Source organism: Filicampus tigris, chromosome 4, assembly GCF_054856515.1.
Source record: "Filicampus tigris isolate MCC_2025a chromosome 4, RoL_Ftig_1.0, whole genome shotgun sequence".
Taxonomy (NCBI): domain Eukaryota; kingdom Metazoa; phylum Chordata; class Actinopteri; order Syngnathiformes; family Syngnathidae; genus Filicampus; species Filicampus tigris.
The window spans coordinates 6378235-6405097 of NC_141220.1; the positions used below are offsets into that span (position 1 = coordinate 6378235).

The 26863-nt window shown below is 40.2% G+C and overlaps 1 protein-coding gene and 1 long non-coding RNA gene across 4 annotated transcripts in view; one reads left to right on the plus strand and one right to left on the minus strand.

Moving 5' to 3' along the window:
* gnao1a (guanine nucleotide binding protein (G protein), alpha activating activity polypeptide O, a) overlaps positions 1-26863 on the minus strand; it is a 97559-nt gene that overhangs the window by 52450 nt on the left and 18246 nt on the right. For all 3 annotated transcript variants that reach the window (XM_086027192.1, XM_086027190.1, XM_086027191.1), the window contains exon 3: positions 24273-24414. In XM_086027192.1, the coding sequence (XP_085883318.1) occupies positions 24273-24414 (142 nt within the window). The remainder of the gene's footprint in view (positions 1-24272; positions 24415-26863) is intronic.
* On the plus strand, positions 10089-10881 carry LOC147148322 (uncharacterized). Its single transcript, XR_015086366.1, has 3 exons — positions 10089-10187; positions 10513-10656; positions 10739-10881. It is a non-coding gene; the product is annotated as an uncharacterized LOC147148322 (long non-coding RNA).

Here is a 26863-nt window from a genome sequence, read left to right on the forward strand (position 1 = left end):
AGACAAATGAAACAGAGGGACACCCAAGTGCAGAGAGAAGGGGACATATATTCATATCCAAAATTTGACACAAAAAGCTTATACAGAGCGAGCAATCGTCTCCTCATTGTGTTGCTGTATTGTTGGTATTCCATTGTCCTCCTCTTTTATATTTCCAATATCTGCCCTTCATTTCCTCTCCAGCACATGTCCCTCCCCTTGCATCCTTCTTCCCAGGTGTCCCTGTTACCGTAGCAACAGCAGGCTGAAGCACCGACTGTGCTTCACTTTTGCTTTCATACAAATCCGGACATAAGTGCATGCTGAGAAAGACTGACATTGCACTGGACTGTGATGACTGAGCCACGTAACTAAAACATTTGCACACACACACACACACGCCCACACACACACACACACACACGATTATCAGCAGTTATTGAGCGGCTGGCTGCACAATCACTTACATATTATGCAAATCTTGCATAATGAATGTTATGTATTTTCCTTGTGTGCATGAAATCTTGCACTTGATTGAATTTCTGCAGGAATTATGGAGGCAATATAAATATGATCCAGAGTGTGATACAAACACGTCATATGAACGCTGATGGCGACTTCATCTTCCACAAATTTGCTCACTAACATTAACTCACTACTAGTCTTTGAACATTAAGGAATTTGAGGATCAATGTTAAATGTCAAGTTTCTCAAACCATCGGTCGCTTATAGTTTTGATCACATAAGACAGTGTGTACGTGTGTGTTTGTGTGGCTAATGACAGAGATGACTGTTGTCATACAGTCATCTTTGGAAAAGTGGGATGTTGAAAAAGCACACGTCTACAAAGTAGACTTGTACAAAGGCATGAGGTCATATATTGTAAAGACCCGGTCATGATGCTGCCTAAAATATAGCACAGATAGATCCGCATAGGACAGCAACAGGGAGGGGCAGGAAAAAGAGTGAAAGAGATAGTGTCATGCTGGTTTTTGCTGGTCTTCTAACCTTCAATTAGCAGCGGCAGTCAGCAGGGCATTGATTGGCTTTTAAATGCCACAATACCACCACAAACACAAAAACACAAACACATGACTATAGGCTACACACAGACAAACATGCACACACTCACACACCTTTCATGGATGATGTTGGTGTCACAAGTTTTCTCCAGCAGTAAAGATGACACTAGTTTTTCATGACAATATTTTTCTTGAGTTGAGTTCTTTTCACAACGCATCATTGTGCACTGTAGTTCAGAAACTCAAGTTATGCTATTACCCCAGAAGAGGATTGTGTAGGAGGTGATATCGATGGGACAATACATTGTCTATTGTCCAAATATGATGAGATTAATGACACTGTTTGGGATTTTTTTTTTTTAGGGGGGTGTCCGTGTTAACATGAAAGAAACACAGTTTGTTTTGATGTTTACCGTAAATACAGTAAAGCTTTTGAATGAGACTACTTGAAATGTGGATGCCTGTGTGCTTACAGAACTATGACAAAAGTATGACCTCAACCTGACATAGTCCACCTTGAGCACAGAAAAAGCAAAAGCCAGATGTGGTTTCCATTCTTCCCATCAGTGTGTAGTTGGCACATTGAGTACTAACTAATATGATGCCTTGTGTTAATTGTTTGATACAAAAATATCATTTTCACAATGGTTTGAAGAGTTAGCAAAACTGATTTGCTTTTGCAAGACACCTATGATATTTTTTAAAATTTGGTGATGAGATTTTCTTATTTGTGTAATGGGTTTTTCAAAAATAAGACGATAGTTACAAAAAATGTGCTTAAGCCATCAGAACAAAAACTGCAAATGCTGCTGGAAGTTGAAATTGCACTGCAGGATTTGGGCTTTTTCACATGTTATAATGACACATTGTCTTTGGCTCAATTTCTTTTTTGTGACTTCAAGCAAATCTGGTCCCTCATCGGGTCAAACGTCTACAACAAGTTTACATGTATAGCTATGCCAGGTCTTTGACAACATACACTGCCATTCAGTCTATGTGAGTTTGTTGTCATGCAGGAAATCATTTTAAAATGTCTCTGCTAAAATAGTCAGTTTTTTGTTCGTTGTCTGATGAAATAAGTAGTAAAACTAGCTCCTTGGGGCTAGGTTGTTAGCTTATGTCGTGCTAACCAATCATTTATCAATGGAAATTTGTCTCTTCCCAAAAAAAAGAGCTTCTTATGAAAACAGGCACCCATTCACAATGAAGACCTCCCAACATAAAAATACACAGTCACAATTCAGGTTATACTGTTTATGGAACTTTTCTGTCCCTATAAGAAAAAACCTGAACGTAGGGGTGGACGATATGACGATTATGACGATCGTTAAAGCCTAAAGCCGAAAGATCGTTTGATCGTCTACATGGCACATTCTAAACAGTTTAACTCTATGGCGGCGCAAAGCCGCTGATGCGTATACTCGACCAACCAATCACAGCACGCACAGTGCACCGTACATGACACTACCCGCCTTCCTGTTTGTTTGTATAGCGGGGAGCTATAGCGGAAAGTCACCACGAAGCAGAGTTGGTCCCAAAAAGAAACTCCACATCCACAGTGTCGATTTGGTTTGGCTTTTCCTTGGAGGAGAAAGCGCAAACCAGTTATTTGCAAAGTTTGCAGAGACTCGGTTCGGACATCAGCGCCGACAGCCAAAGGAAAACGGACACATGGTGGCCAGAGGCAGCCGCTAGCTCCAAGCTAACGCAACCCACGGTAACAGAGTCATTTAACAAAGGCACACCATATGAAAAAACAAGCAAGCAGTGTAAAGAAGTAACTGAAGCAGTGACTTATTACCTTGCTGAAGACATGATTCACATTAAAACAGTGGAAAATAAAGGCTTTAAAAGACTCTTCAAAGTACTTGACCAGCGTTACGAGCTATGTTTTTATGTTTACATTATGTTACCTTTTATGTTTACATTCACTGCACATTTTGATAAAAATTGTCATTATTCAAATTAAAAACTGTTCAGAAAGCTTAGCTGACTTAAAATGTCATTTTTTTTTCTTTTAGAGTTTTATACACATTTTAAATAGGTTTTATATGTTTAACATGAGGAAAATGGTCAAAAATGTGCAAATTCGTCTTAAAAAAACTATGGAAAAAAAGAATCATGTTAAAATCGTGATCGTGATTTTATTCTTAAAAACTCGTGATTTGATATTTTTGCCAGATCGCCCACTCCTACTTGAACGTCAGAATCATGCAAAACAGACAGGGACAGACACGGAACCCCCCCCCACACACACACACACACAAATCAACCCTTGTACTCTGCCAAATGCCTGGTGTCTAAATAAGAGGTAGTCATCAAATATAGATTAAAATGTCCTTCATAATTTAGATCTACAGGCCACGGCAGAACACTAAACACATATACACAGGGCAAACCAATATGTTGCCTTCTTGCCTTTTGAATACCGGATGTGACTGTGTGCACAGGGAAATTTGTTCGTCACTAGGAAGGAAAAATAGAACACAAGAAAAAATGGAAAGGGGTACAGAAGCCAAAAGGACCACGACACCAAACTAAAGCTGTCAACTTTTGTGATCAGGTGCCATCTTTTGTCTCCAATTTGTGGAAAGTGCTATTCACTGCAGCAATTCAAAAGCCTCACTTTCATTTTCTACACACATGTACAGGTGACTCAGTTTTCACTTGATCTTTTTAGTCTGTTGTCCGTTGTACTTTAATTATGGGAGTTGACTGTTTACTGCGCACTGGCATTGAGGTTGAGGCCTAAAGACTGCGCATGCAGTGGTAGTGCAACTGTGCTAATGCTTGGTGAGTGCAACAACAAAGCCAATCGCTGTCTACATATTTACAGTTGAGTTAGTGCGCAGTTATGATGGGTAGGTCAGTAGCTGTGACAGCATTGTGGAGCATGGGGCTTTTACAGGAGGGAAATTAACAAACCAGCTTTACTATACAGTACTTACTATTCCGTATCTGGAGCAAACAAGTGCAACAATAGAGGAATGGTGCACAACCATCACAAAAGTGTTTGTTGAGGTTAAGGCCATGGCTCCTATGTTGTCCATCTATCCATCCATTATCGATACCGCTTATCCTCAAAAGGGTCGCGGGCGTGCTGAAGCCTATCCCAATCCCAGCTAACGTCTGGCAAGAGGCAGGGAACACCCTGAACTGGTTGCCAGCCAATCGCAGGGCACACAGAGACAAACATCCGCACTCACAATCACTCCTAGGGGCAATTTACAGTGTCCAATTAACCTACCATGCATGATTTTTGGAATGTGGGAGGAAACCGGAGTACCCGGAGAAAACCCATGCAGGCACGGGGAGAACATGCAAACTCCGCACAGGGCCGGAATCGAACCTACGACCTCTGCACTGTGAGGCGACATGCTAATCACTCGACCGCCGTGCCGCCCCCTCTTATGTTGTTTCACACTAAAACACACCCCACCATGGATCTCACTGGTACACAGACATGCTGGAACAAACATGCGCCTCCCACAAACTGTTAATTTGAAGAATAGTCAACAAATGATTGGTTAGCTACATAATTCATTTTCATGAAAACCTAAGGCACTGAGCCCAACCCCTAATTGATTAACGGATTAAGGACCCTGTCCCAAGACTTTTGCCATTAGCTATTTGTATGCCACGTCCATATCCCAGTGCCTAGATAAGGTTCAAAGCATACCTGTAATTTTCTACCATAGCAGAAACCGCCAAGCAGCCACACAAATATGCTGTAATTACATTAGTGTCTATTTTAAGAGAGGTATCATTAACAAGATGACTACATTTTCCTGTGCTACTTACCATCAACTACACACAACACAAATATGGTAAGGTCAGAATGAGTGCATCTATGATTTGTGTGACAATATTTGTAACACTTATATACTTGAGCTACCAGATGATAAGTGGATGTAATCAAGTGTGAAGCTTTGGTATGACAGAAGGACAAATTGATTTGTTTCTGTCTGTGAGCGCCATCGAGCATACTGATTCTGATCTAAATTAGCATGCTTAATTTGGCAGATGAGGCTGGTCAGGGTGTACCCCGCCTCTCACCAAATGTCAGCTGGAATCAGCACCAGCTCACCCACGACTCGAGTTAAGCAAAAGCGGTATTGAAAATGGACGGTTAGATGGAAATTGGCAGAGGTATGTGCTCATCAGCTGAGTGCCATTCTAGTAAAGCCATAATTCTCTTTTGATTCGGCTCCTGTGTCCGTTTTGTGTTGGTGTCCCAAATGAAGAATCCACTGAAACTGCACATGTATAAAATATTCTTTAACTACCTTGGCTCAATTATTTGCACACAGCACAGAAAAGAATGAAACGCAGAGAAACATACAGGGATTAGCAATATGCCGGACCCTGAGGCCTTAATCTCCCATGAAACCGTATTCCTCCCTGAGCTCTGTCTCACACCTCCATCATTTTATCACAATTACACCTGAGGGAAATATTTTCACATATGACTCTCTCAAGAGATTACAGCCCGCATTGGGTCTGTCAGCACCCAAGGGCTCCAGCCCCGAGGTAACTGATGCACCACTCTGGAGGAAATACCACTTGATCCATGCACTTTTAGGTGCCAAATTAAGGGAGGGTTTACAATAATAAAAAACAACAACACTGTCATAGTCTGTCTTTTGAGTTTAGTTTTTGACTTTAGTTTCATGTTTTTCCTTGTTTTCCTTTTTCTGTCTCTCGTTATGTTAATGAGTCCACCTCATCCCGGTCCCTTGTGTTAGCCAACCAGCTCCCTCCTACCCTCTGTGTCTTGTACAGGTGTGCCTCGTTGTATCGTCAACTTGTCTGTACTTAGTTCCCTGCTTTCTTTCAGTCCTTGTCAGTTCGTTGTCAATGGTCATTTATCTGTTGCTGGTGTGTCAAGTCAGAGTCCTTTTTTCCCACGCATTTGTTTAGTCCTTTGATCCTTGCTGTTTTCGGCCTTCAACATTTTTGTTGTCCCATTTTCCTTGCTTACCTTTTGTTTTCTTGAATTAAATACTTAATATTGCACTTTGTTTTTGCTTCCTGCGTTTGGGTCCTCCTCCAAGATAATTATGACAAACACTTTGTCACATTTGTTAAAACAATCATAATGACTTGACTTGAAACAGTAAACTTCATAGAGTACATTTTACTCTAAAAATACTATATTTGGTCCCAGTAAACCGAATACAATTTGAGAGTAGAATATTCAGCAAAAAATTCTCAGAGTAAATTTTACATAGAATTTGTTCACTGGTACCAAATATAAGATTTTTAGACTAAAACGTACTCTACAAAATTTACTGTGTGGTACGTGATGAATATGATCTAAAAAAAGATGTCTGGCCCTAATTTTCCCTCTAATTTGAAGAGGTGGGCATTTACACCTGTCCATCAGAGGCAACGGAAGGTCCGTCAGTCCGTCACTGATGGACTCCCATTTTCGCTGGCTGACTCAAGAGAGATGGTAACACTGATGGAATAAGCGATTTTCATCCATCCCACAGACCGCCATCAAACTGAAAAAAAAAACGCGAGGGACATTTTGGGAGCAAGAAGCAGGGAGGGAAGCAGTAATAGTGCAAGAATTTATATATTTTTTTCTGTAAGGTGGCCAAATTGTTTCTATATGAATACAATTGTGTGCTGTAACCTTTTTAAGCAGTCCTAAAATAGAAGTGAATGTAAATGTAATTTAGTGATGAAGGTAGCGTGTTAAAAACAACGATGACAGAGTGACGGACTGGGCTGGCCGGAATGACGACTGATGATGACGGACTTCCGGGTCTGTCGCTGGCGAATGGCGGAAGTTCACTGATGCGCCCCTCTTGCACCCAATGAAAAACTAATCAGAGACAGAAGGCCTTCAATAATTAGGTATCAATAATTTGTCACACACTCGCACACTCATGATAATAAAATCCTGGGTCTTAAAAAAAATCTTCAAAACCAATTAACATAGCAGAGGTGGGCAGCGTCTACCAATCATTAAGTTCCCATCTGTATTTCCGGCCGACCCACGTGGTCTCACTACATCCCTCGTCGGCGACAGAGCCAATCGGCTTCGAGAACACAATTTTCATGTCACACGCAGGCCCCGCACAAGCAGACATGCCGCCAAATAAAGAAAAAAATATCAAATTAAAACAACAGACACACACAGCGTGGTGATCGGTGAAATAAAAACAATTTGGGGTACTTGTTATCGCGTCTGTGGTAACGCAAGGTGTACAACACTGTTTTCTTTTTCTTTATTTGCCTTCGTGTCAAGAGTGCAGCACCTGTGTGTGACGTGATACCGGTAAATCCGTTTGGCTGACTCGGCTCTTCCGGGCGGGCCTGAGATACGAGAACTCACAGACGGATTAAAGCCCACCTCTGATATTTAGGACTATTTTCATGACCGGTGTAAATCCTGGGTGGTGTAACTCTGCGTGGAGACGGATTAGACACTATAATTTCACAGATGCGCTGCTGTGGGAGTGGTCACAGCTGACTTCAGTCAAGGCCAATCAAAACGACTCCTCTCATTACCGAGTAGCGCACATGGGCGAAGTTCCTTGAACTCATATGTCTGCTGTTAACACATTTATGTATAAAATACTTTCCATTTGAAATCCATCAAACATGTCTAAATGCTGCCACCAAATTGTCACTCTGGCAAGCAGAGCCCTGTCTGCCAAATTAGCAAACACGCACAGCGGGCCTTGCGCTGGCACGAAAAAGAGGATCCGCCGGTGTTTGCGCCTCGCCCGCCGCAGATGCGCTGTGTATAGAAATTGAGCCCTGACTGTTATGCTAACAGTTCATGATGAAAATGCTACTTTGCTGGGGTGATAAGGTCTGCACGAGGTTGCATGTGCCTCCAAAAGTGCGGCAAATGATTGACAACTTGTAAGTCACACCTTGTTTTTCCTCTGGCATGGTAATTTCTTGTATATCAAATAAGAGGTGGGGCCAGAACCGGATGATTTTTTTTTTTCACAGATCATATTTATCATGTACTATTGTCAACTCATTATGACTGCTATGAAAAAATATAACAAAAATGTAATCTTTTAGAACTCACGCCCCACAACAGGCAACCCATTAAAGCTTGAAGCCCATCGTGAGACATCTCTCTAAAACCTACGGTCGTCTTTGGAGTCACCCTTGAAAAACTGACATTTTCGCCACCTACAAAATAATTCATATCTCAGCCCCTGTAGCAGATAGAAACATAATTCCAAAATAATTTGAGAGTTTAGACATGTGGCTTTCACACGGGCATGAGTTCATCAATCTTTACTGTTTCAATCGAAGATGCAAGTGAAGCACTATTTTTAATTTAAAAAATCCGTAATTACCATGCTGTATTCTCTTACAAAGACATTAAAATCGTCATTGTCTACGAACATATATCTTAACCATATATCACGTTTGGATGGTTTCATGGCTTTAAAGACCGCGAGCGTGTCATCTATATCACTGCCGTGACTCAACGGCGTCCGCCATTACACCTCGAGAAAATTTCCGATATGCTTCGACAACTCATGATACCGTCACATGTATATTCTGATGCATTTCATTGGCTAAGAGACCGAGAATTGGATTAAAAAAGAAAATTACGTATACGCTCTCCGGCTTTAAAGGGAGAAACACGCAACAGCGCTCCCGGATTTAGTGGTAGAAACGTGGTTATGCGCTCCCGTCCTTAAAGCCCTTATATCACTACAGAGGTTTTTGAGGCGGGCATTTTAGTACTAATGTCATTTTTACACGCAAACCTATTATATAAGTGCCAATGTTAAGCTCATTCAAGTGTCTCTTTAATGGGTTAAATGACTGATTGCCTTGTTTATCACCTAACTTTCCTCCTAAACTTCATATCTACCACAACAAAATCACGTTTGCCTTATTAGTTGTTTTTTTCTTGACACTAAATCCTTGTGTTGATCGATGAGGCTTACAAGGTTTGTGTTTTGCCCAGGAAGTCTGTGAATCCCTCACTATAGGTGTGCAGGTGTGGTGTTTTTCTTAGAAGGCAGTGCTTAGTACACCAGTGCTGATGTTCACCGGCCTTGGGACGACAAGAGCAAGGCATCATGGTCCGGTTTTTAGCACAGTGGCTTGGCAGTTCCGTGTGCCAGTCATATGACGCTGGCAGCGCCAGCCTAGTTGGTAAACACAGTGAGGGAAGTAAACGAGACTGCGATTGTGTGCGTGTGTGCGCGTGCATTTGTGAGGGAAGTTTTAGAGGGTTTAAAAGGGGAAACTGCGCAGTCTGGGTTATGCATGGTTTCAGTGTGTTTGTTCTCCAAAAGGCTCAGAGCCTTTCTGATGTTATGCATTTTGACATGATGAACAGGCTTAATGACGCGGACACACACAGCTGTTGCCTTGTTTTGAGAAACAAAACAAAAAAGAAATCAAGCCAAACGATTTGACACGTGATTAATTGGCATCAAGTACAAATTATCACTCAATTCAGTTGTCATTAAGAATGTAGGAAAGGTTTGTAATCGTAATAATCTAAAATATTTCGCAGATCACAACAACATAAAAACCTCCTGCTAGTGCTATGGGCAAAGTCATGGAATGGGTGACGTTCAACAATTTTCCTCCAAAAGGCTCAGAGGGCTTTTACAAATTCCAGGGTTTTCTGTGTACTGAGTAATTGTTGTGGGATTTCAGTGTGGACAAAGGACTTGAACAAACCCAGTGAACAATGTGATAGTGCCACGCACCGAGTGACTGAACAGCAGGCTGCAGTCGTCAATTCAATCATTTTCTATTCTGCTTATCCTGTACAAAGTCACGGGAGCTGACTTGGGGCAAAAAGTAGACTTACACCCTGGACGGCAGTCAATCAAAGTGCAATTATAAATAGGACAGTAACGGGGAATTGATTCTAAGATGCCTGGGTGAAACACGACTCACTAATTGCCTTACAACAGAAAATAAGACAACTAAATGTCATGATCCTGTTCTGTTTGGTGTGTTTTCCAGCTGGAATGGTGGGCGTGTCCCTCTAGCGGCACACCTGCAACGCATTGCAATCAGCCTAGTATATAAGGATTGCCAAGTTGTTTGCTCCTTGTCGGGTTATTCCTCGGCTTACTCTTGATCACGGCACCGAGTACTGAATTTTCTAGACGTCCTCTCTTGTTCTCACCATGTATTTTGCTGTCTTTGTTTCATTGAGTTTTTTGCTAATTTGTAAGTATTGGACTCGTCTGTTGTAAATATATTCTTGGTGGCACTTTTTCAGAATTGGGTTTATATTTTCTTTTCATGACAAGCACCTTTTGTTCGAGTTTTGTTTGTCTATGCGGGATTGGATTTTTGTTCTTGTCTCGGCACTACAAGTAAATTGCATATTTTGATCCTTGTCTTTTGCGAGCGTTTTTTTTGTTAACCTCCTTTTCCTGGGTCTTCTCGTTACCAGCGCTCTTATTTGAACTTTGTCAGTTTCGCGAGTTTTTGTACAAAGTGCCAATAAATTTGTGTTTGTTACAATCTATCTAATTTTCCTGCTTTTGAGTCCTTCTCTATTCCAGATTACTGCGGAATCATAACACTAGAAAGGCCTGAACCAAAGATTGGAACCGTCTTCCCTTCCTGTGAGGGCAACAGGGCAAACCAATGAGTCATTGTGCTGCCATGCTGCAGGCACAACCCTTAACCTGTGTGTAAATGTCCTGCATAGGTATTCAAGGAACTTCATAATGTCAGGTATTCATCCCTATTTCTCCATTTATTCTATTCAGATCAGTGCCGACTGGAATCTGTCCCAGTGTGTTCTGCTGCCAGTTTAACTCAATGCCTGGCAGAAATACCCCAATGTATTCATATCCACAAACAAGAAGGCAGAAAGTACAAACGTATCCGGCTCCACATAGAGAGATCTACCGTTGTGAATACAACTAACGAAGGGCTGTGAAATAAGCAATGAACCCAATCCAGTGTTTCAGTAGCAGCCAAAAGACAACGTCTACCTGTTTGGCAGTTTCCTGCATTCTACTTTGTATATGTACAAACAGACCCCTTCTCTGAATACTTGTCATGTGATGGTTATGAGTAAACACAGACACATTATATCTTAGTGAAATCTTTAGCCCTGAAGCATGTTATCTCCAACAAACACAAAAATCAGTAAAGCTCAGGTGTGGGATCACAGTTCTTTCTGTTGCTAGGATACAGTTCATTCTCTCTCACGTTCATGAAGCTGACTTTCTTTGGTTTACTATACTTACCCTCAACACACAAAACTGCTTGAATATTTCACATGATTTTTTTTTTAAGGATGAGTTTCAAGAGGGAACATTGTCATGAAAATAACTAACTTTATTTGTAGCATAGGCAGGAATAGAAGAAAATCTCTATGGAAAAATCAGTATATAAATAGGAAGGTACAGACAGTGAAGTCAGAGAACATGAGAACCATGAAGACTAAAGTAACAAAGAGATGAGGAAGTAAGTGATGAAGAAGCGATTGATGCTTTGATCAGTGTGGAGGAAAGGGGAAGTGACAGAGAGGAAGCTGGAAATAAGAGGTGAATGAGCAAAAAGGCAGGGGCTTCCAAAGAGAGCTGCTGGAATGTGCTGGACTACTTAAAACATCCATCCATCCATTTTCTATATGACTTATTCTCAACGGGGTTGCGGGTGAGCTGGAGTCTATTTACGTCTACCTGCCCTGGACACCACGAGAGCAGTTCTATTGGGGGGCTCTTTAATTCTGCACTCAAACTCAAAATGAAATGGCTTCTGCGGATAAAATATATTACGAAGCACATCAGTACCCATCATGATGACGACACGATTTACATTCTAGGTTAAATCGCCTACTTCCCATCAGGGCTCACCACAGCGAGTCATGTTTCTAAGTTCGCAAACTTTGTGGCTCAGTTTTTATGTGGATGCCCTTACTGACACCACACTGTAATTTAACTGGACTTACAATCATGACTGCAGATCTACGGTTGCTGGGTGAAATTGAGTCAACACTAGCTGCTTAAAAAGCAGCAAAGTATATATATCTTTGCTTCCATGACCGTATTATTTTGTTCACCTCAAGTCCAAAAACACAGTCAACAGTTCACAGAGAACTACAAATGGAACAGGTTTCACAAATTGAGGTTTTAGGATACACTGTTTTCTGAAGAAACATGTGCTCCCTTAAATAAAATTAAAAATTCAAAGCTCGTGGGCCAAACTCCAACAATTTGTCCACATCTCTCTCTATTGGGCAGTTTTTGGAATGATGTAAATATATACCAAATCACTCTTCTTTACTGTCAAAGCAACACAGCATTTGGTGCAACTGTGTACTTTAATAAAATATTTTTTCATATATATTTTATATACATATACAGTGAAGGAAACCTGTGTTTACCTAAACTTTAATCAAGACGTGTTTCCATGCGCAGGTTGCTTCATTCTATAATGAGCAGAGGGAAAATGGTAATCATCACAGGGGCGTTGTTCATATACTCACAGTGTGCAACTGGAACACATGAAAGCGCACACAAATGACCCCATGAGGAAACCGAGCATCCACCTACCTGCCCGCCAGCTCTCCCACTCTTCTTCTCCTTTCTTTTGTCAGTCTCTACATGCAATGCCTATTCCTTCCATGCAGCTCTCTATTCTGACTCCCTTTCTTTTTCTTCTTGCCATTTTTCCCTTCACAAGTCCATTGAGACACAGAGTGTTTTTGTGGTGTCATTTTCTGCATGCTTGCATGCATATACAGTACGTGCAGCTGCGTCCTTTCCCAAGCTTCATTTGAGCTAAGACCACAATTGCATTGTGGATGTGTTGTATTTAATTGTTTTACTTTAAAAATCATTTGCTCATGTCAAATTTGTAACTTCTAGTCCTGTGAGGCACATTGCAATCAATCATACTAGGGCTGCTCGATTAAGCGATTTTGAACCGTAACCGAATTTTCTGTATATAACGATGTTAAAAACGTTCAACTCGGCACCTTCGATTTTGTTATTTTTGGTGTATCTAAGCCACCGTAGTTTCCTCTGCATTTCCGCTTCCTCCCACGAGCGCGCAGTCCGAAACAACGACAACATCCATGGCTATACCGGCGATCCTGCTATTTGCTCAGGCAAGTGAGCATTTAGTGAATAAATTGGGCAAAAATAGATCTGTAGTGTAGTGTGTGCCCCGCAGGTACAATATAACCCGCGAGCAAGTAACTCCACATGTGAAAGTCATCCCTTTTTTTTTCCAGTCTACATCCATACTTAGCTTGATGTACTTAGTTTTGAACTAATCATTGATTTATGTTTAAGTAAGACCAGGGAGAAAGGTGAAAGGGTAGTCACTAGCTGGTTGGCAAAATGACTTGCTGACTGTTTGGTTTACAGACTTGACTGTCTACCTTCTCTAATGTTGATGATTTCGTTTCAGATGGTATATGCACTTTCTTCTTACATTATTGGTTTAATTAAGAACAGATCGGAAATCTATTGTGTAAGTAAAATGCTGTTAATCCCAATGGATTGTTCTGTGTGTATTAAGTTAAATTGACTGGCATTTTGAGTTCAAAGAAAGAAATATTAAGTTGAAATAAAAGACATTCTAAATACTTCATTTTTCATTATTTTTTTATTTTACAAAGAAATCGTAATCGTAATCAAAAAATCGGGTTTGAGAGGAAATAATCGGGATGTTCTTATTAGGTAAAATCGAACAGCCCTAAAACATACCTTAGTGTGATTAACACAAAGTAAAAACAATCAAAACGTCTGGCAAATAAAAGGTTTCATAATAGGGTTTTAACCTTGGTTTTTGAGACATCCATGAAAACGGCTTTAGATTGCAGCGACAACACAGTCTATTTCAAGCATGATATCATTGTGTGAGTGTGTGAGGTGTGATGTGTGAGCTGTGTGTGTGTGTTTGTGTCACACTGCCCTTGGACACAGGCTTGCGGAATGTGTTGCGAGCAAGGCAAAACATAGGGTTGCCACAGCAACTAGCCACGACCAGGGACCAGATTTGGGGTGTTATCAGAAGAGGTTAGCACAGGCTGAATTCCAAATGTATCTCCATAATTGAGGATGATCTATCAATCTAACGACATTATCCAGATGAAAGTATCCAGACACACTTAATCAATTTATGAATCAATCAGGAATTGTTGGTCTCATAATTCTTCACTATACAAATACAGAGCTAACAAATGTTGTGGATTGCCTGTATTTTGTTATGGAAACATCTGAATTCCAACTCATTCCGGACGTAATTCTGATCGTATATATTTTTGATTAATATTTAAAAGCAATACAGCATCAAAAATTCTCACCAGTATGGTGCTGTTGGGCCACCAAGACACAGGCCCATAAACATTTCATAAAATGAATGCGATGAAGTTAACACTACATTATTATGAAAAATAAAAACCTGTGTGTTTGCACAGTCGCCCAACCTCGCTGCTTTCCTCTCTTCGTGTATAGGAATGCTTGGTGATTGTGATCTTGCACTGCTGCAGCTCCCGGCGAGCTACAGCTGGCTAGCTAACATGGCGGAACACGATGTGGAGCTGCAATTTCACTTAGCGTCTGGCGTCAACACAGCCTACATGGCAGCAAATATAATGCACTTGTAACTAGTATCGTTATCATGAAACGAGGATGACGAGGAAAGACGGAGAAGCCATGCTAATTGCTAAGCTATCATGACGGACATGCAGACGTGAAACAGCGAAATAAGTGATTGGGTGATACAGTATACTTGTCACTTAGGGCAGGCTGGAACGACGTTATAGTGGAGAGTTACCAACAATACCAAAATAAGAGGCAAATTAATAAGTGTCTGGAGAGAAAATTGTACAAAATAATGCTAAATGGCTACATAGGACAGGAAACGAATTAGTAGGCCACCACGTACGTCAGTCGAGAGGAAAGGATTATAATGTTAAAAGTATATTAATATACAGTAATATTTGGATAAGCTATCAGAAAAAATAATCTTTATTAGCCCCAAAGGTGGAAATTAGCATCGTTGCATCAGCAATTGGGGATACAATAGAAAAATGCATGCAGGAGAAGACAGTTGTAGAACTATAGGTACATTGTATTGAAGGATCTAAATCTATATGAATGGCTTTATATTAGCCAACAGGGTTACAAAAAAACAATATGGCAGTTAGACATTTACAGACATTTTATCTCATCAATTAAAAGTGTCAGTCAGCGTGCCCTGATCTGACCAAGCTGGAGAGGATCAGCCCTACACACAGGGCCAGCCAGGGAGCAGACCAGCCCACATTATGTTTACATTTTGAGGCCATTATAAATGTGAGGGCTGCATGTTAGACTATGCCCCTTTTCTGCCCTCACCCGTCTCAGGTGAGAGCGTTCGCAAGGATGGAAAAGCTGCCCAGATCTGATCATTGTGTGATTCCTGAACTTCAGCGATGGAAAAGAAAACTGATGCAAATTCAATCGACTTGTGTGAGTCTTTATTCACGCTGGATACCTTCTTGACGGATAAAACGAACACGCATTGAGTAAGTAGTTTTGCAAATTGCTAATTGTGCCCTCGAGACCTGCAAAACATTCCAACATACCGTATTTTCCGGACTATAAGTCGCACTTTTTTCATAGTTTGGCCGTTTGCGACTTATACTCTGGAGCGACTTATGTGTGAAATTATTAACACATTACTGTCATGGATTGTTCGTGCTGACTTGTGACTTATTTTTTGCCTCCGTCTGCAGGCGCTTTAGCACTAAAGCACCTGCAGAGGGAGACAAAACATCATAAATACAAGTCAGCACTAACAAGCCATGACAATTACTTCTATATCATTTCACATGTTATTGTAACCAACATAAAGAAACATGAGATACATCCTAAAAGCAATTAAAATACATGAATAATTTAAACGGTTAAAGTCCAATGTTTTGTTAAACTAACAGGCCTTGCTAGTCGAGCAAGCCAGTTTATCCAAACAGCTAAACATTCACAAACAAACTCCACTGAATCCAGGTGTGCAGCGAAGTTTCCTGGTTATATTGTGAAACTGCACAAGAAACCGAAAATACTATCAATCTATGCATTACATACACATGTATTTTCATAGACATGAACAAGATGAGCCTATGCTAACGATTAGCGATCGCGATTAGCATTAGCGATAGCGATCAGTATGTTGAGTCAACAACTTACAATCATCCACAATTCAGCTCGTATATAAATGTCATTACACACAATTGTCTAAGTTAGTTTCAGACGATGGTTGAACAAGAATAAACCACAAACAGGCAGACATGCTAATGATTAACAACCGCGATTAGCATTAGCGATAGCGATTAGTATGTTCAGTCAACAACACAGTACAATCAGCCACAATTCAGCCTATATAAATGTTGCATGGTTATTACCGGTACACACAATTGTCTAAGTTACTTACAGACGGTGGTTGAATAAGAACGAACCACAAACGGGCAGTTGCCTGCCTCTGGCTGGGGTATTGCATCATGCAGCCACACATGTAAGGAGGAGCACACTCAGCAGAGAGGAGAGAAAGACATAATTACGACCAAATACATAAATACTTTTGGAGACTTGGAAACATTCTATGTGGTCGGGGATGAATAAAAGACTTATTTAAGCGATCTGTAATCGTTTTGGTGAGTTTAAAGTTATCTTACCGTAACTTTCTTGTATGCTACATGTAGCATTGTAGCTTGGTGGAAATGATGTATACTAAGCCCACAATTTCCTTTCAAAATGCGATTTATACTCCAGTGCGACTTATATATGTTTTTTTCCACTTTATTATGCATTTTATGGCTGGTGCGACTTGTACTCCGGAGCGACTTGTCCGGAAAATACGGCCTAGTAAGAAACCAAACTTTTGCCCGAGCGTAAACTCTCTAATTCAATCTATCAACAATGTTAGTTGTTTGCAAAAGAGTAAATTTTAATTTTAATAGTAATACATCATCATAAAAAAAAAAAATAATAAAAAAATAAAACTTGCTTGACTTCCGAGGCACCGCTTCGTTGAAGTTGTATTATACGTGATATTGCTATTGCAAACTCAGGTCAAAATAATACATACCTAAAAAATACATTCAATCACTAATTTAATGCTGGCATTGATTAAGTGCAAACATGAAGCCGGCGGCAGATCATGTGAAGCCCACATCGTGCAAAAAGCCTTTAAAAATGCCCTGCAACATCTTCACAAAAAGCCTTCTTAAAGGTCTAATGCCATAAGTGATGCAATGAATAAAACAATGAGCCAACGAACCGCGTCAAAAATATGAAACGGAGACCTACCTCCGTGACAAACGATCTGGGCTCCTTTTGCAACGAAGCATCACAGGGATCATTTTGAACAAACAAGCCATCTTAATCCAGCGAACCTTACTATTTTCACTAGTTATTGTCTAAAAAACACACCCGGATGTTAAATAAAGAGGGGACAATTATGCCACCCAGCTTCTGCAGAATGAGGAGACTGAAGTAGTTTTGCCACACGGGCTCAAGTTCTTTTACTTCTTTAATTTTCTCTGACAGTGCCCCTAAGCCTTGATGCTTAGTTGGTCATGACATTGTCTCACTGGGTTTTCATTTCCCCGGTCCATTCCATGGAATATTAGGTTTTCATGGGAAGGTTATGAGTTTGTAGCAGCAGCAGCAAAAAAAACCCAAAAAACGCACTCAACACTAAATAGTGTTTTTGTTGCCTCATTAACTGGTACACTACTCATTTAGCATTCACATGGTTTTCTTGAGAAAATTTGCATTTTTTTTTTGTCTCATTCACACAAACCTTGCAACCCACTACATGCGATACTGCGTTGTGGTTTAATGTCCATTTCACTGTTGATCACAACGATGACGACGTGAAAAATGTTGGAAACGGACAGTGAACCGCCAAGAACGAGGAAGCAGGGAACTAAGGCCATGTCCACATGGAAACGTAGCCGACTTTGTTCCCAAAAATTATCACGTGAAACCGGAAGCCCTTTAAGAAATGCATGCATCCTCAAGAAGATGCTGAAGACGCTGTTCGACTGTAATATATATGCCAAGTCTGAAGTCGTGCTGTAGCACAGCCACGGGTAGTCACCAGAAGAAGAAGCCGGTGCATACAAGAAGAAGAAGATTCAGTGAAGAAGAGTAGTGCAATAATGGCCAATATTTCAACACAATCATGAAAGGAAAGGAGATTTTCCTGAATGGGTGATCACCAATTTTCCATAGAGATGGGCGGGTAAAGCATGAAGTGTTGAGGCTTTCCTTCAAATTGTGCCGAAAAAGATTCGGAACATTGATGCTTCGGCGAAAGCAACATGAGAGACATCTAGTGGATAAAGCAAGTCAAAGCAACCTAGGAATGAAACATTCCCTCACTCCTCCTATCTTTCAACAATAATGGTAAAGTAAATGTGATACCGATCAATGTAATTTTTGGAAAGAAGCCTGTTTGTGTTAATTGAACTCGTCGATGTTGCCTTAAAAAGGCTTTCTTTCATAAATTAAGTAAATATGTGTGCATCTATTATACGAAAGTACTTGTGAACAGAAACAACAAAAGGACACCGGGCAGGGATGTATTTACATGTTTTTATTTAAAAAGAAGAATTTCCCCACAATCAAAGGTTTTAGGCGGCTCCTCTTCACCCACACTTTTGATTTATTTATTTAGTTTAACATGACACTGACGAAGCTGGAATACAAGCAAGCCACTTCCCGCAGACCTAATTCGATGGTAAAAGATCACAACAATCCAAACTTTTGAACGTCACTTTTCACTGATCACCATTACTCACGCACAAAACACGCACAGTCATGATCACAATAGACAAGTGGAGCCATCAATACGTATGACACTTGTAAAATAATCGGTCACGTGATATTAGCAGAACAATGCAAGCCCAGAGGCACTATTTAGAAGAAACGTGATTATGAAGGTGGACATAAGTTTAGAAGTTTCGGTTTTATTTGGACCGCTAGTTATCCGCCATTTTTTGGTCAATTATGTTTTTTTTAAATTTATTTATTTATTTTTTTAGATGATGGTTCGCTCACACAAGAAAGGGGAGATGAATAACAAAAGAAAAATAAGTACTTCCAGCGAAGTATGCGTAGGTGTCATACACACGGAAACGCAAAGGGTGGCATTTAGTGAGCTATCCACTCTTAGGACTGGTTATAAAAATTGTAGTTTTCAGGCCCCTCAACACCGCCTCCGTGTGGACGGAATACCCAAACGGTATATAAACTGGGCAGATACAGTGATACGTGTTTCTGTGCGGCCGCGGCCTGAATACAAATAAATTGACGAGATTCCAAAGAAAACCTGGACAAAACACAAGTGCCGAAGTGAGCTGATTGGAAGACACAAGGGACCGGAATGACAATCACAGTTGGACACAATAACCTAACAAGACAGACATTGCCAAACACAAGGAAAACATGACAAAACTAAACTTGAATCAAAACCAAAGCAACAAAAGAGAGATCAGGACATCGGGCTCTATCTGGCAAGGTGGCTTCTCTTTCTCTCAGTTCTACCCTTCACCTTTATCATGAAATGCAATACAACATTGTATTATACAAATGGATGCACACACAAACACACACTGGTAGATATTGTGTCAAAATCAATCAGTGTGCTGTTATTTTAGTCCCCATTGCTGAGTATCAATGATCTCATTGCAATTGGAAACAGTCAGTGCCTTTCGTAAGGTTAGGGACTGATTCAGGGATGTACCAGTGGTCAATTGGGTGAGACACAAAGAATGTAAGGAGGTTTACATACAGGATTGGCCTTCTTTAGTTAAACCTTGAGCCATCAATGCTTTAATTCTTTAACCATCAGCTTTCAGTGACTGATAAATTATGTATGCAAAAGCAAAAATAATGGAACACATCTTGTAACAGGCTGTACATGGGTAGATATGATCAGGGTAAAAAACTCAACTAGACATGGGTGGCATGAAAACATTATAGAATTAAACACATCACCATCAAAGTTTTTTAGCATTGAAATCATAAGGGTGCCCGATAGGCAACAAGTCTTGCAGAGCACTGACACGGCATATTGCCTCATACAGTATAATCATATGTTTCCCAGAGGGACACATGGCTCGCTTTGCCATGTAAAACTGAGCACTCCCACAAGAAACTGATACATGTTCTATATTTTAATTATTCTTATTATTATTGTTATTCATTTATTTTTCATGACTTCATTTTGGGGCCTTTAAAATCAGTCCATTTTTGTAATCCAGCATTGTGTGTTAGTAGACATTACAACTTCAATTAACCTTCACCCATTGCTCCCTTGGTCAGGGACCTGATGCTTTTCTGTGGATTACACTCCTAATCCTCAAGTAGTGTATCATATTCTGAAATGGTGTGATCTAGGATTTTGCGGCTTTTGATGCAGGGCTAACATAATTGGAATGATGGACTTTTGGCTTTGGCTTCACAGTAGGTTTTTGGTGTCGCCAAATTACAGTGCAGTATATTGTATGGGGAGCCCTGAAAAGGCCTGAATGTATGTCGTCTACGAGTGATGTCATCGGGTAGCGCCTTTGCTTGATCAGCACAAAGTGCTAATAAATGGACACATTTGATGCAGCTCCCTTTTTCTTTGGACTGAGCCCCTAACGCTAGAAAACGTGTGGTCTCCTTTTTCATTTCATGTATCAACGAAAAGGTGCTGTGGCAGCTGTGCTACCGGGCTTAAAAGTTGCAACTTCAATAAACAATACAATTTTGTAGAATGCCAGCACCTGTATAGCTCTGTTTTTTTTTTGCCTTTGACTTTTCACTCCACCACACAAACAGAAAAAAATATATTGTGTAATATGAAACTAAGCTGTTGCTGTTCCATTTTGCAATATTGATTCCCTGCAGGACTATCTCATCACTTTTTACCTCTAAAAACTAAGATTAAAAAAAAAAAAAAAAAAAAATCTGATCTTTATTTACACAATATCGATCATCTGGAAATGTCACCATTGGCCCTGACTTTCGATCATGTAATGTGATGCTGTTATCAGAGCTGGGCATTATACTCCGTCAGCAGCGTGGGTACCTTTCATCCGTCAACCTGGCGAGCGGGACCAAATAGTTATCACCTATAGGCCGGTCCGCCTATCATTTTAAATCCGCCGTCCGCCATCGCTTCCGTCGATGAGCATCATGGTTAAATTTTGATCCGGCTATCCATCTAATTATCCTCCCCCACTAAAAACCCACGTCATACGTCATATTCAAACAGATAATTTACTATTAACGTGGTTATTTTGTGCATCTACATCATTCTGCCCAAAGAGCTTTACAAAGCTTCACATGGACTTATTTTACTTTCAAACTTAAAATGCCCAAATGTTTACAAGTTTAAAATGGCTTACTTTCGACAGATCCTCTCTTTTCACAGTTTAAGCTGCTTGATGATGAGTTCTCCTGCATTTGACTCCTCCGTCTCCATTCTTCTTCTTCTTCATCTTCTTCGAGAAACATCGGCTTTGAGAACATACACAGTATGTGATGTGACACGTATGTCGTGTGCCAAGTTCTTTAATTGAACAAATAAAAATGTGGAACAACTGCGAGCTTGAATGCCAAAAGAGCATGTACAATGCCTCACGTTAGGTCCGTGATCAAAGATCGTCAGTTACCAATATGATAATTCAGTGTCAATGTAGTCTACACCACAATGTGCATGCATAAGCACACCCAGCCAAATAAAATATACAAAAAAAGCAACAATGTGAAACAACAATATACGACAAAGGAGCAGCAGGCTTGGAGAATTGGGAGCAAGCTAGTTATATAAATCCAGCGAGATGCAAATCTGTCGTCACCGACAGGAGATGACACATGTTTTTGAAATCACTGTAACTCATGAAGCGTTTGATAGCAACGTAATTCCAGCTCATTCTGAGAGCAGAGAAGTGAAGCATTCTGTCACGATCTGCCTGTCTTGTTGGTTTTTTTAATTTCATGATTTTTCAGTGTTCCTGTCTTGTTATGATTATTGTGTCCACCTGTGCTTCTTCCACTCCCTAGTGTTAACCAATCAGCTCCCTGATACCTTTCCTCTCTTGTTCAGGTGTTTCTCGTTGTCTCGTGAGTATGTCTGTATTTAGTTCCCTGCTTTTGTTTCAGTTCTTGTCGGGTCATTGTCGTTGTTGTGGTGGTGTCAATATCTGTTCGTGTCACAGTTACCTGTCGTCCAGTCAAGTCTAGTCAAGTCTCTTTGCCACACCAAGACATCTCTTTTGTTGCCAAGCCAAGCCTCGTTATCACGCTAAGCCAAGCATCATCACCACGCCAAGCCTCGCAAGTCAAACCAAACATCGCAAGCCAAGTAACCACGCTAAGTCAAGTCTCTTCACCAAGCCTAGCCAAGCCTCTTCATCACGCCAAGTATCAGAATCTGGTCACCTGCATTTCCTTACACCTCATTCCTTTTCAATAAAATCACTTAAACTGTCCTCCTGCCTCGCCCTCGCATTTGGATCCTCAAAGTCTTTACATCATGCCGCACTATGACAGCCTTCTGTTGATACCACATACATTACGGTAACTGACATTTTTTTCTATGTACGGGGGCGGGGGAAACCGTGAGTCGTAGTGGAAAGTGACGAAGATGACAGGTTTTTCATATTATCGTAACTCATGAACCGTTTGTGCTAGCAATATAATTCCAACGGATTCTGAAAGCAGAGAAAATAGACGATTGCACGGATGGGAAAATGGGCTTCCGACTATGCTTAGTCCAACGTTTCCCATTAATCGCCTACAAAATGGACATAGGCAGATAGGTTGTCTAGTCCGTCACATAGGAGGAATGCCCAGCTCTTAGTATAAGCCTCTTTCTTCAAGAAATGTTGAGACACAAACAACTCCAACCTTATATTATACTTGCAAATTTCATACTCTAATAAAATATCTGAACTGTATATCATGTTTATTTCGATGACCAAATAATGTGAATGAGTACTTTTTTTTTTTGTGCAAAACAACTGTGCTTAGCTTAGCATCGATACCACATATGGGTGTGGGGTGGGCAGGGGTTAGCACGCCTTCCCCGTCAAACGTTTATCGCCTACAAAATGGCCGTCCATCATAGGCAAGTAGGCGGAGCGGTCCATCACATAGGCGGTATGCCCAGCTCTGGCTTTTATAAGGCTGCCCACAAATGTGCATTTAGTGTCATTTTCAATTTGCCTTGGGTAAAAGTCATGCACATTCTTAAAATGAGGCAAATAATTTAATGTGCCCCTTCTGCTTCAAGCAAAAACATGTCTGAAAAGGGCATTCTGATAATACATATATTTCACTTCCCCCAACTGATAATCAAAGATAAGTGGTTAGGGAGGCAAAACGGTGAAGCCACATTTATCGGTCACATTGCAAATGCAAGTAACAAGTAACAGATAATGACTGTTTAGCTGCAAGAGTCCTTGGATCATGTGGTAGCTGTGAGCCTGTGGCAAGAGGTACTGCACTGGGAGTGTAGCCTTCTGTCTGCTACACTGCTGCATGTGAGGAGATGATTGAATCTAATTCAATAGAAAGCAAATAAAAAGTCACTTGGGAGAATATTTGTCCTCCTTGCGGTAAGCAGGAATATTTCACAGAACATTATGTTCTCATGCAGAGATAACAGTCTGTACATTTTTTCAGGATGGAACAGTTGAAAACCGATAACGCTCATGATCTATGGGTTTTTCAAGTAGCAGATTTATAAAACCGTGACCCCGAAACACTTAACACCTATATGAAATGGCACATGGTTAGAATACATACTGACACGTTAATGTTAACCTCAGTGTTCTGCTACCTTTACATTGACAATTCTGTGCAAACTCAACATCTCATACTATATAAGACTGGTCAACTTTTTGGGTTGCATTAAAGATGTTTGACAATTCCCACCGGAGTATGTAAGAAGAGCTCTATTAATTTGGAATATTATCAAGATCAGGACAAGGAAATGGTCAAAAGAACCATTCAGTTATAAACCAGCCAAAATCTCAGTGACTATAATTGCAAAGGAAGTAATTTTGCACAGACACAACAAAGTCACGATTCTGAACAATGTCCCCCAACCTATTTTTTTATACTGCTCGCCCTCATGAGGGTAGAACCTATAATTGTCATGAGTCGATTGCATGGCAGTGGCAAACAACCTTTCACAATGGTGAGTAACACATTTTTGGGTGATTCAACACACAATTATATACAGAATATTGTGTATTGATGCAAATAGTGTATAACGATGCATGGTACAAGGACTCACCTTCCTCTCTTTGTCTCCATACTCAAGGCCCAGTGTATCCATGGCCCGGACAATGGCTGCCAGAGATTGGATGGTGTTGCTGTAAACAACAGGCTTGTACTGCTTTACATCATCACCAGAGAAACCGTCCTCGTGGATGATCCTAAACACCAACAAACAGGCAAATTAGTCAGTGGGAACATACTGTAAATCTGATGCACCATATTTGAGAGGATGAAAACGAGTGTATGTAGTATTAATACAATGTATTGATAATCGAGAGATTAGGAGATGGATGGTGTGTGCTGGGGTCATATAAGGGTTTAGAGTTAGGAACGTAATAATTTAGCATCAATAAGGATAAGTTAGAGCTACATGAGTGGCCAAAAACAATTACTGAACAGTGAGAAGGAAGATGACATTTAACCACAGCAGCAGCCTGGTATGTTGTTGTTTTAAATGTCATGCAGTCTTTCCCTTCCAGGAAGACAAGGACAAAAAACAAAAAAAAACGATTTTCCAGGCAGACAGTTGAAAGGAGACAGAGAGGACGAAAAAAAAAAACACCTCCTTTTTGTAATTTCTGTTGAACGTTTTGCATACAAGATTTGTCATCTTACATTTCAGAGCAATGTTTACAGTGTATCCTGTCAGTCAGACAGCAGTTACCTTCCCAAGAGAAGGCCGATTGACACACGTATACACAATATTTTTAATACTGTCTTTTAAAACTGATGTGACAATTGCGTGTGGTACAATAGCCAACATTGTGAAACATTCAACCACCTTTTATCAAAAGTATTTCTTCAGAACAGGATCAAGCGAATCTGGAACAAAACTTTGCATTGTATTGAGCAGCCATTCGACCACTGTAAACAAGTCAGATTTATTAAAGCTATTCTATGGTGTCAATGGTAGTTACAAAACAGAAGTTACTATAAAATATTCTGTAGATATTGACTGACAGTTATATATTAACATCACATCATAAACTTTTCATATGATCTTAACATTCCCTCGACTCCAGCAGAATGAAAAACACAGACTATTTCTAGGAAGCAATGGCCTAAATGTTGTGTGTGCGTGTGCAAGTGTGTGTGTGTGTGAGAATCTGTCCTGCTGATGTGGGTTTTCATGCATGAGGACCTTTTCTCATTACCCACTCTCCAAGCCCTTCTGTCAGCAAAGAGCTGCATGTGTGAGTGTCAACGTGTGTGTGTGTGTGTGTACATCTTCCCTTTGCCTTGACATAATCTGTACAGTGACCTGAAACATAGTTTAATTTCACACTGAGCCAGACAGATGGACAGACATGCTGACATATGGGCAATTTAATCAAGACATTACACCATGATAGTCTAAGGGTGTCTCTCAACCTTACACAAATACTCCTTTGGGCTGTGGGTAAATAAGCACATTCTTGGGGCATCTCAATTACACACTGTTTACACATTTTGCTCAGTAGGGCAATTTAATATACTTAATACATCCATATTTCTCTGACAACAAAAAGAACCACAAGTCCTCCAACCTCCAACATTATGTTTGTTGTGCAATTCGACACCTCTGTAAACTACAACTATGGGAATAAAGTTCTTGTATTTAATTTTGTATGCATGGCTGCGATTGTGAAAGCTATACAGTACATACTGTGTGTATCTCACATTTATTCTATCAATTGATTCAGGAAAAGCACAATTAAAAATAAATAATCTGTATGGATAGGTAGATAGATACTTTATTCATCCCATAAAAGAAATAAGTTGTCACAGCAGCAATACTTACTGAAGACATGCGCAATCATATTAATAAAATAATAACAACCAACAATGTATGAACAAATACAAGATCAACATTGAGGCAACATTAAAGGAAGTTTTAATCTAATCTAATCTAGTTTCAGGAGTGGCTGCAGAGTCAGTGATGAACAGTGTTGGGTGTAACACGTTCCAAAAGTTTTAAAAGCATTAACGACATAATGTTACTTGTTACTCCGATTTTTTTTGTAATGTTATTACAGTTACTGAAACTGGTAACGCGTTACAAATTTCAGGACCATAATACATATGTTGACATCATTTACCAAGTAGGGCAGTTCATAACATCACTTGATTGTAAGATATTACTTCCAGCAATACTCAAATAAAAAGTTCTTGTCGCACTTGGAGCTTCACGCAACAACGTAAGTGCGTGAGTCAACTCTAGCCAAGCAATTCATTTGTCTTTACTCCATTGACAACAATCAAAAGGGCTGAGAAGTTATTGTTTGTGACAATAATCACTGTCACGGTTTCATAAAATAAAATCCAAATCATAGACACAAAATACAAGCAGGAACAAAGTAAAACGAAGCGAATAAACTGCAAAAAAATAAGTCACTGTGCTTTTTAGATATGATTTATAGAATTTAATGCCATCAATTGCCATATGTAAAATGTAGTGATTCTGATTGGCTGCTCGCAATCAAAATGCAAATCATCTGCCGGTGACAAATGACGTCACGCTACGGCACCATCAATCGGACAAACTACAATAAACGCCATTATTAGAGTCTGATGCACTCGTTTCTTATTTACCTTTTTTTGTCAAATCACCTTGAAACTTTGTCTCCA